The sequence below is a fragment of the Carya illinoinensis genome, chromosome 9 (assembly GCF_018687715.1).
Source record: "Carya illinoinensis cultivar Pawnee chromosome 9, C.illinoinensisPawnee_v1, whole genome shotgun sequence".
NCBI lineage: Eukaryota > Viridiplantae > Streptophyta > Magnoliopsida > Fagales > Juglandaceae > Carya > Carya illinoinensis.
This window is the reverse complement of record NC_056760.1, coordinates 5,444,977-5,456,847: the sequence shown is the minus strand read 5'-3', so window position 1 is coordinate 5,456,847 and position 11,871 is coordinate 5,444,977. Positions and strand designations below refer to the sequence as shown.

Genomic DNA, 11,871 nt, shown 5'->3' with positions numbered 1-11,871 from the left:
CCAACACGTTCACGACCATGAATTTCAGAGCCAAATCTTACATAGAAAATCACACGGGTAGAAATTAACTAAGTACTCTACGCCCAGAATTCCATCTCTTTCATTCAACCCCTTTAACCTCATCGACAGTTCTCAATGAACTGACAACCTCTCTCCCTTCAATTAAGGCGACCTCGCCTTCTTCTTCTTCTTCTTTCTGTTCTTGCTGTTCGGTTCCTTCTTTGATTTTCTTCTCAGATAATTCCAGCAAATTAAAGGACCCAAATTTGGGTGTGAACTGGAGAGTGCAGCCGTTGAATTTGGTGTCAAAAGTGAAGTTGAAATTTGCGGATTCACGGATGTTGTCCAGAGCTTTGGGGGAGTTCTTGCGCCTTTTGGGTTGTCGGGAAGTGTCGGGGTCCTCCTTCTGAGGGTCGTGGCTGTCGGAGGCTATGGAGATCGGTGGTGGGTCGTGCCCGGAGTCTGGTGCCTCCAAAGGTTCTGGGTGTCGCAGTGTGGAGACTTGTTGGTCTGTGTTGGTGTTCTCAGCCATTGTGGGGGGCACGCACGCAGCGGAATGTACCAAAGAAATATTACTCTGCTTCGGGGCACTGGGGCAGCCACTTAACGTGGCGACATCGAAATTACGAAAATATCCTTGCCAGTCCCTACATCCCTGTTTTGGTATTTTCATTATTATATCTTCTACATCCTCATAATTGCCAAATTAAAATTCATAATTAATTTATATACATATGACGTTACTGAATTTAAATAAGAAATATGAGTCAATATATAAAGATAAACTTGAACATCAATACGGTGTGTAAAATACATCATACACATTATTTAAATAATAAAATTTGATTTATAAAATTTGAATTTTAAGATTTAAATTATACCATATAAATCTTTTATTATGTGAGCTCTACATATCAACTTAAGAATTTTTTTTTTTTTTAAATTCATTGACACTTATCTTATTATGTTTATATGTCATTCATGAAAACCATCGATATCTTTGCATGATTGGAGAAAGAGGTCAAGAACCTTTAAGTAGTTGGATTTTATAATAGGGAAAATGTATGAAGCTCGGGGTGAAGAGTTAAAAGTTCTAATCTTCGTAGTAAAGCATAATCGGAATTAAAATTGTTTGATGAACCAATTCAAGCGGATCCATGGACTTTATAATAATAGAAGTAGTTTCGGTTTTAACAAAATTGTGTGTCACTGGGCTGGGGTGACAAAACATTATCGTGTAAGAAAAATGTTAGTGTAGTAGTTCCTCAATATCACTGTTCATATATTTAATTTTTTTAATTAATTTTTTTTATTTAATAATTAATAAAGTGATTATTATTAAAATTATATAATTTTTATTTTTTTAATGATTAAAAATGTTAAAAAAAATTAACAAAAAAATAATAAAAAAATAACCCACTATAATTGTGCTAGCTGTACGCCCAATTGTAAGTGTTGGACGGCTGCTAGCACCTTCCTGTCGTGTAAATAGACTTTAGTAATTTTTGAAGTGAGGGCACGGGATACTCTTTTTTGTTTTCATAATTATTTTATTTTATTTTATCTTATCTTATAATTATAATTTTTTTAAAAATTTTACATGAAATAAAATAAAAATTTCAATTTTTTCAAATTTAAAAATAAAAATAATATTAAAAAATATTTTATTTAATTTTTAATTTTCAATCTCACCTTATTTTAACACACACTTAAAAAGAAAAATTTGTTTAGATTTGAGAGAGATTAGGTTCGGTTGGTTGGGGCACATAAAATTCTCATTTTATCATTATAATTTTCACAAATTTTCATATAAAATATAATAAATAATTTAATTTTTTATTATATTTTAAATTTTAAAATAATAAATTTATTAAAATATAATATTTTAAATTTTATTTTAAAACTCAAAAATCTCATTTTAAAATTTTCAAATATCAAACGAAGCTAAACAGAGCCTTTAGACAGGGAGGGAAGGGTCGAGGAAGTTGTCTGTCTGTGACTGCTCGACAGTAACGAGGCCCATCATTATCCTTGCGCGGGAAGAAACCAAAGAAGCTTATTGACGAAGACTTTCCTTTATGAAATTGAAGACTGATATATCGTACGATTTTTATATCCCAAACGCCTACCTTTCGCTTTCCTTTATTTCTTTCTTTTATTTCCTTTCTTGAGTGTTCCTTTCCCCCTCTCTCTCTCGATCCATTGCTATCTGCAAATTTGTTTGCCATGGCAATCAGTATTTTCGATCACGAACTACCCTTCGACACTCACAACCTTTACGACGTGTCCTTCGACTCTGACCGAATCCAAACCCTCGTCACTAGCTCCCCTTCCGTGGTCGACTCCTGGATTTTCGATATCTACCGTATCCATCGCCGACGCCTTAACCGGCTCATCGTCGGACTTGACCTTGAGTGGCGCCCCAGCTTCAATCGCCACGTCCAGAACCCTGTCGCCACTCTGCAACTTTGCGTGGGCCGTCGCTGCCTCATCTTCCAACTCATCCACGCCACCTACATTCCTGAATCTCTGGTTGATTTTCTGGGCCAAACGAATTTCACGTTTGTGGGCGTTGGGATTAAGAGCGACGTCGAAAAGCTACTTGACGATTATGAGCTGGAAGTAGCCTGTGTGGTTGATCTTCGGCTCCTGGCCGTGGAGGAGTTGGGGAAGATGCAACTCAGGAATGCTGGGTTGAAGCAATTGGCTTGGGAGGTGCTTGGAAAGCAGATTGAGAAGCCGAGGAACATTAAGATGAGTCGCTGGGACAATGAGTGGCTCACTCGTGCTCAGATTCAGTATGCTTGTCTTGATGCCTTTCTATCTTTTGAGATTGGGCGGCTTTTGAATGCAGCGAGTTAGGGTTCATGCAAAATTTTTAGATGTGGCTGTCGGTGGGTTTTTTTGTTGGACAGGCTTTTGAAGAAGATTTGGGATGCTTTTGTGTGAGTGTCCGTGTGCGTATGTTTGGTTAGGTTTGGACTGGTTCGATGATAATTGCCATTTTCTGTCGCACGTGAAATTATATATTGGGTCCTTTATCATTTACATATGTTTTTAGCATGCATGATGGTGTTGTTGAGTTCTGTTTATCATGTGATGATGATGATGACTGTCTCTTGACATTTTCTTTCTCGCATTTGGAAACTTCTAGGCAATATTTGTGGTTTTCTATTGCCCTTTTCAAAGCAGGATTTAGATTAAGAATTTGGTACAGCTTTTGAAGTGTTTTAACTTGGTAAAAGACATGTTGTATGCAATTGAACAGCCTCCGGAATTCTGTACAAAAAACAAAACTTTGATATGGGGAGATCTAGTTAGTTTAATTAGTGAGTTGCTATACTTTGTAGCTGTCTATGGGCATACATGGGTTGCTACACACTCTCATTTGCCATGCTATTAGTGTAGGTGCCTCATCATTTTCTCGTTTGGAGTTGCGGTTTAGCAGCTACAGTGATCATTGTTTTGGATGTCCATGAATTTAGGGGTGGTGACGGTACCATGGCATCTAGAATTGTGGTAGTGGAAGTGGCTAGTCTAAAAGTTGTGATGTTGCAATTATGATAGCATTGGTTTCACTCCGGTTACTACAAAGCTAAAATCTGCTTATTATGTGGGATTATAATGGCTGTTTCATGAATCAACCCTCTAGCTAGTACTACATATAAGTTCGGTCATGAAATCCTATTAATCCAAGGATCTGAGGGTCCTCTAACTAGTCTGATGTTCATCAGAATCACACGTCCAATGGGCTTGAGGTAAGCAAACAGTCTATCGTATTGTTGCATACGAAGAGCGATGGTCTGAAGACCCTGAACTACATTTTGAATTGAAAATGGAAGTATGGTTACTTATATAAACCTGTGGGAAAATGTTTGGAAAACCTACCTGGGAATTGGACATTTGAGTGTCATGTGCGCTATCAGGCCAATGTTAGATAACAAAGACTCAAAGATGGTTTAAGTGCGCACAAGCTGATCTGGACACTCACGAATATTTAAAAAAAAAAAAAAAGGTTTAGAGCAGATATTGGTCAAGAAAATTGTTTTGGTTTTGTGAATTCATTGACAGCCTTACATTTGAAAATTCAGGTTTTTAGTTGTTAAGGAATACAGTTTCGTATGATTCTGCAGCCTTTCATCCTTAATATCAACAATGCATTACATCTTAAGAATTTGTTAATTATGTTAGATTACTGTTGTGTACGCTGCTTTTCCTGGTTTTCTCTGGTTTGTTGTTCTCCACTCTGTTTTCCCTCGCAATGGTGACAGGGATGGCTTCCTTTTTGTAACAGCATATAGCGCTTTTAATTTTTAATATTGAAAATTGATTTGAAGTATTCATAGAAATCAATGCTTCTGAATTCGATTATCAAATTGTTTGATAAGTGTGCGTGTGTACTGAACAAGAAATTAGTTCATTCATTTTTCCATCCCAAAAGAATTCAAGTATACATGAGGAAGGCTTGGGACAAGATCTAAATATATAAATTTTGCATAAGTCTTTGATAAAAAAATAGACCTTACTATAAAAAAGTAAAATTTTCACATCTTTTTATGGTGATGTCTACTTTTTATAAAGAGAGATGTTTTAGCCGTAAAGGAATATCATAAAAATAAACTTACAAACTGACGTGACTTAATGTGGTATGTCAAATTGTAAAGTTATTTTTATTGTAAAATAAATCTAACGTATCATATAAAGTCATGTCAATTTATGAGTTTATTTTTTGAGATCTCTCTGCGATTGTAATATTTATCAAGATGAAAGGCATGCTCGAGATTTGTACATTTTGAACTTCTATATATTATTATTTTTATATAAATTGGAAAACCTTTTAAGTTTTGACAGACTAATATCACACATTATTATATTTAAATATAAGTGTAAAAAAAATCATTTGAAATCTATAATTTTTTTTTAGATAAAAAAGTACTAACCAGTTTTGTTTGTATTAGAATTTTTCTGAAATACATCTTAATTAGAGATAACATGACTAATGAAATATTTTTCAGGTTATAATAATATCATTATCTCGAGACCAAGATGGTTTTTGAAAATGGATTTGATGAGGAAGAGCTAGGCCCATTCAGAATAATAAGATACTTTGTGCCTCTTTAACTCATGCGAGACCCATTACTACGGTCTTTTTTACCACTTGCATGAGCAGGCCCGAACGAGCTGCTTGATGAAAGCGGAAGGATATTTTTCCCAAGTACTTCAAATGTTCTTTAAAAAATACACTACAAAAAGCTTTTTTCTTTGTTAAAGCTGTCATTCATTCGACAGAACTTGAGCAATTGAGTTGCCTAGAGACGAATTAATTTGCGTCAACACCACGATTCGTGTGGTTTCTAAAGACATGCTTGTGTTAAGGCCGGTGACACAAAATGAGTTAAGTCCCGTTCCATGAGATTTTTCCAGTAACTAACATAAACAGTCGATGGTTCTAAAGTTTGATGATGTTTGAGAATTAGTTCTCTATGTACAAAAATATTTTAGTCACGAAGTGATTTTACCAAAATAAACTTATAAATTAATGTAGCTTGATGTTGTATGTCAAATTGTAAAATTACTTTTATTATCAAGTAAATATAATGTATTACATGAAATTACGTGTGGTGACTTTAGAGCATTAGTAATGAACTAGAAATAGTCAAAATTTAGCCAAAATTTAACTAGTTTGCTTAAAATGCACCCACATCAAACTCAACACATCTATAATAATTTTAACTTCCATGATTTTGACCGGCTAAATCTAGTCAAACCAGCCCAAGTTGCTAACAAAATAATTTTTTTACCATAAAATATTCTTTCTACTTGAGAGACTCGTGTGCTCTTGAAAGGCCACGTTCCTGCTTAAGATTGGGGAGTCGCTGGATAATATTTTAATTAATAGAAGAGAAAATTTTCAAACTAGTCCATCTATTCTTCTTCAAATACAACCCTCTAATGAGAAAATGTCATGTATGGGCCTCATTTTATCAATATTGTGACCGCACCACGGACTAATCCCTCTCACAACCACCTTGCACTGGCGTCAAGCCCACCCCTCACCTCCTTTAGAGCAACCCCCCCAACCCCCACTCTGAGGTGAACCCTCCTTACCTGCAACCCTCCTCCCCCACCTCTTGCAACCAAGCCCTCCCTTCGCCATTGGCATTGTCTGATTCCTACGATCACACCGGCATTGACCCTCACCCTCTCTAGACAGAAACCCACAATTTCTTATACTTAAGGCACCCAATCTCTCCACGAAAACCTACAACCTCTTAGTCGAGACGCGATTCAACTCTTCACTCTCTTAGTTGACGACTAGCCACCAGTCATGAAGGTTATGATGGGCACCAAGATAAACCTGGTCTTAAAGATTATTTGCAAGCTCTATATGAAAAAATTACAAGATCAAGAGCTAAAAAGATTAAGGAATCAACGGAAGGATTGGTGCAATTCACTTGAAAAGAAGTTAGCAAGAGCCCAACACTCAAGATGGGCTTGAGAAGAGGAGGTCCAGTTTTGATCCACATGATACAAGTTACGGAAGACATGACTTAGAGTTATTGTTTGGGCCTATTGTTATTAAAAGCTTTAAATTTGTTTGATTCATTTAAAGTATTTATTTTATTAGTTTAGAATAATTGGATTTGAGGATGCTTGACCCACATGTTTTATTTTTTATGAACTAAATTTTTTGAGAAGACCTTGTATTTTTGGTCAAGGGCATATTGGAAAAGTTATTAAGTTATTTTAGCAACTAGGGTTTTATAATATGCACCAAGGGGGGGGGGGGCGCTGGCCATAGGGTTTCTTTTGGGGTGAATATTCGGCCAAGGTATTTTTGAAATAAGGGGGCTTTATTTTGGCTTAAGATTTTAGTTGAAATTTGGTTTAAATACTCTTTGTAGCCTCATTTTAAGAAATTTGATGAATTTTATTCATTGTGAGTTGAGTTTATCCCCTCTTGTTCTTGAATAAACTTTTGAACTTATCAAAAATAAATCACAACATTTGTGACGTTCATCTTTATAATTTAGGTTCTTGAAATAGATTCTTCAACGGGTTTAGATTTTCATATAATCTAGATTCTTGAAACGAGTTTCTCAACGAGTCTAGATTTTTTATTGGCTTGATTTTGACTTTTTTGAATGAGTCTTCAAATTGATTGTGGGTTCAAAGAATTCCATTCTTACGGGTGCATATCACCAATGGTGATGTTATTTCTTATTAATTGAATTTGTGATAATGGATTTTTTTATGCTCTGGTTTTTTGTTCAAAACAAATGGTGATTTAAATTGGATTTGTGATTATTTGATACATATTTGGGTATGTGATCTGAGTTGGTTTGCTGTAAAAATCCAACTCCATAAAAGCCAAAGCATTGGGTTTTTGTTGAAAGCAAATGATTATTTGAAATGGGTTTGTGATTACAATGATGCATGTTTGGGTACGACGGCGATGGACACTATTGAGGGGACTGTGACGATGGACAATGCTAAGGCAAACACATTGCTGTGGACGACAATGAAACTTCACGGCTATCGACTCAGAGGGAACGATGTGAATGTTGGGTGACAGGCGATGAAGAAAGACAATGCAGAAATTTTGAAATTATCGGGTGTTTTGATCTATAATTGTTATTTTTTTAATACAATTCAATTCACCCCCCCTCTTGTGTTAGTCATCTGGGCAACAACTAGTATCAGAGCTAAGAGCTCTATTATAAGATTAACTATCTTTTGAGTTAAGATTTTATGGCTAACATTTCAGTTTCATTTAGTGAAGGTCAATCTAGCAGTCGGCCTTCACTCTTTTGTGGAAATAATTACTCATTTTGGAAAGTTAGAATGAGAATATTCCTTCAGGCTCAAGGTCGAGAAATCTGGAAATGCATTGTAAATGGACCTTATATTTCAATAAAAGTGGTTGATGGAGTAAAGGTCAAAAAGGAAGAAGAAGAGTTTGATCGTGAAAACGATAAACTTTATATTTTGAATTTAACTACTATAAATTTATTATTTAATGCTCTCAATGGAAATGAGTTTAATAGAATAATGACTTGTGCTACGGCAAAAGAAATTTGGGATAACTTGGAAGTTACTTATGAAGGAACTTCGCAAGTCAAGAAATCAAAAATTTATATTCTTACTCATGAATATGAAATGTTTAAGATGAATGATGATGAATCTATTTCTAGTATACACACTCATTTTACTAACATCATAAACAGCTTGACAACTTTTGGCAAAATTTATTCCAAGGTGGAGATAGTAAGAAAAATTCTCAACTCTCTACCAAAATGCTGAGAATCAAAAGTGACAGCGATTCTTGAAATTAGAAACCTCAAGAAGCTCGAAGTGAATGAACTCATCGGGTCACTTATCACCCATGAGTACACATTGAAAAGAGGAGAAGAATAAGGAAAACCAAAGAAGAGCTTGACACTTAAAGCTGTTCCTCATGAAAGTGAAAGTGATGAAGATGAGGAAAATGAAGACAAAGATGAAGAAGTTGCGATGATAATAAGAAGAATTCAGAGGTTCTTAAAGAAAAATAAAACTCTTCCGAAGAAATCCTTAAAAAAGTTTTCCAAGAAAGATTCAGGTAAAAATAACACTTTAATTTGTTATAAATGCAATAAACCTGGTCATATCAAGGCAACAAGGGCAAGAAAGCAATGAAAGTTACATGAGATGATGATTCAAGTAGCTCAGATTGTGAAGCAAGTAATGGAGAATCAGCAAATCTTTGTCTTATGGCTAAAGATGACATTGAGGTAACAAATCTTGATAATATTGAAAATCGTTCATATAAAGAATTGCAAAATGTTTTAGAAGAGGTTTATGAGGAATTTGAAAAATTGGGTATCAAATATACTGATTTGAAAAAGAAAAATTTTTCTTTAACAAATGAAATTGATATTTTAAGAAAAGAAAGTATCATTTTGAAAGATGAAAATCTTTATTTGGGCTTAAATTTTTAGTTAGAATTTGGTTTAAATACTTTTTGTAGTCTCATTTTAAAAAATTAATGAAATTTAATGAATTTTATTCATTGTGAGTTGGATTTATCCCCTCTTGTTCTTGAATAAACTTTTAAACTTATCAAAAATAAATCACAATTTTTGTGACTTTCATCCTTATAATTTAGGTTCTTGAGACAGATTTTTCAACGGGTTTAGATTTTCATATAATCTAGATTCTTTAAACGAGTTCTTCAATGAGTTTAGATTTTCTATTGGCTTGATTTTGACTTTCTTGACTGAGTTTTCAAATTAATTGTGGGTTCAAGTAAATTTCATTCTCGCCGGTGCATATCACCAATGGTGATGTTATTTCTTATTAATTGAATTTGTGATAATGGATTTTTTTATGCTCTGGTTTTTTGTTCAAACAAATGGTGATCTAAATTAGATTTGTGATTATTTGATACATGTTTGGGTATGTGATCTGAGTTGGTTTCTTGTAAAAATCCAACTCAATAGAAGCCAAAGCATTGGGTTGTTGTTGAAAGCAAATGATTATTTGAAATGGGTTTGTGATTACTATGATGCATGTTTGGGTACGACGGCGATGGACGCTATTGAGGGGACTGTGACGATGGACACTGCTAAGGCAAACACATTGCTGTGGACGACAATGAAACTTCACGGCTGTCGACTCAGAGGGAACGATGTGAATGTTGGGTGAAAGGCGATGAAGAAAGACAATGCAGAAATTTTGAAATTATCGGCTGTTTTGATTTTATGTTGTTTAGTGTGGACTTGTTGATGTGGCGCCCCTTTGATAAGGCGTTGTTAAATGCCCAAAACCAGCCAGACCAGGAACTGTGAATGGAATATAATGACCAGTAAAATCGCATATTGAAGAAGTCAATCAAACCAAAGATTTTGTTTATCTTTTTTATAGAATAATTGTGTACCAAAGAAGGTAAAATAAAAATTATAGTACGCTTAACTTGACATATATTATATAAATATATATACACTTTTGAAATTATTATTATTTTCTATAAATGTTTATATACTTTGCAACGACAAAATATAGGAATCTTTGTAAATATTTTTTTTATTTATTATATTCCAATTACCATTAGAATTAAAATAAATTAAAAGGTCAAAATCTATATTTTAATAAAATAATGATAGATTGAAAGAGTTTGTTATTGAATGTAGTTGAAAATTAGTTAACTAATTTAAAAAAAAAAAGAATTTTCTAATTAAAATTTGATCAAGAATGACTACGCTATTACTAATACCCTTACTTTCATAAAATTTATTTATGTTGTGTTTGTAGATCCTAGTCCAACCATATCTTTAATAAAAATAAAAATAAAAAATAAAATAAAATTTGTATAGGACTGCAGTACAACATAGGCCAGGGACTAATTCATAATTCTTATAGGACTGCAGTGCAACATAGGCCAGGGACTAATTATTGGAATTTAGAAACTTATAAATTAGAACAGGATTAATTCTAGAAATGGAAAGCGCCATATTCTATTGAAGAAATTAATACAATCATGCATAAAACTTTAGATCATTACTACTGCATTAATTAGCCTAGCTATAAGCGAAGTTGGTAGGAAAGAAATCATTCATAAATCGATTAAAGCTTTAGGGACAAGTCGAGCACCTCTGCCTCTGCCTGATCTGGAGTAGTTTCACGCTGCGGATTATGTGAATTAGAACTGCTGCAGTACTCATGGTAACTGCTACTGTCACTTCTATCATAGAAAGGCAGCGATGTTGTTAGAAAAACAGTATGGGGGCCTCTAGGCACCACGCGGCCATTAAACGCCGCATTGCTACTACTAGTGTTGAAGACAGTCATGTCCAACTGTCGGAATTCACCGCTTCTGGCCAAGTCATGATGATGTAGTGATTGAGTACTGGCTTGCAGGTAGTACAGTGATCGATCATCCATAATTGCAGCTTCAGAGCCCATGATATTGGTCAGCCTTTTCCACCCATGGGGCCAAGTACTGTTACTTATTCTGTGGTACGGCTTATGAATCATGGTTGAGTATGGCTGAATCCCTAGGCCAGTTTCGCTGATCATTGATCCATGCAAAGGTACCGTTGCAGCAGCCATAGCCAAATACGGATGGTTGGACAGAGGATGATGATTCGAGTACTGTTCAAAAGCGGGAAGAAGTGGAACATATATCACGTTGTTTTTCTTCGTTACAGCTCGCTCATGTTTGTGGGTGTTTTGGTGGCCACCCAGCGCTTGTGGGTTGGAGAACTTTTTGTTGCAATACTTGCAAGAGAAGATCCGCTCCATCGCCGGCTCGTTTACGCGTGCTGCCTCGCTCGAAGATCCTAGCGACTGTGCAGCGTTCAAGCAGTATAATAGATTGGGTGCCGGATTAGGACCATGATCTGCCCGAACAATATTAGGAAGCTTCAGATCACAATTATATTCCGGCTTAGTGCAGGGAGTTTGATCTGGTGTAACTCCTTGAATATTCTCCGGGGTCGCTAACGTGGCTGAGAAGATCTGCTGCTGACAGCCCGACATCATCGTGATTGTGATTTGTGCGTGCAGCAAGAAAAAGTCACGAGTTCTGGGCAAGAGAGCTAGAGGGATATATATAGATGGAATTAAGCAGATCCCAATTCTTGCGCTGCATGCATTGAGCAATAGGTCATACATAAGCCTTACACAATGTATTTGAGTTACAATTAATTGGGATGGTCTTTTAAAGTTACCGTTGGCTGAATTATAAGATTTGGACTAGCCAGCCAGAAGGTAGATATATAAATAAAATGAATTTTATAATATTTATGACATATATTTAATTCTACTTAAAAGATTCACATGGAATGAACAGTAAATATATGTTCGATCTTGTTGTCCGTCCACCAATAA

General features: G+C 35.1%; 1 protein-coding gene across 1 annotated transcript; it reads left to right on the top strand.

Moving 5' to 3' along the window:
- The first annotated feature begins 2,022 nt into the window (after positions 1 to 2,022).
- On the top strand, positions 2,023 to 3,048 carry LOC122275101 (Werner Syndrome-like exonuclease). The gene has a single exon (XM_043084056.1). The coding sequence runs from the start codon at positions 2,227 to 2,229 to the stop codon at positions 2,860 to 2,862; it is 636 nt and encodes a 211-aa protein (XP_042939990.1). The 5' UTR covers positions 2,023 to 2,226; the 3' UTR covers positions 2,863 to 3,048.
- Positions 3,049 to 11,871: the final 8,823 nt, after the last annotated feature.

Bases quoted from the DNA above. Each gene is read 5' to 3' on its own strand.
- LOC122275101 (XM_043084056.1), top strand. From the start codon at position 2,227: ATGGCAATCAGTATTTTCGATCACGAACTACCCTTCGACACTCACAAC.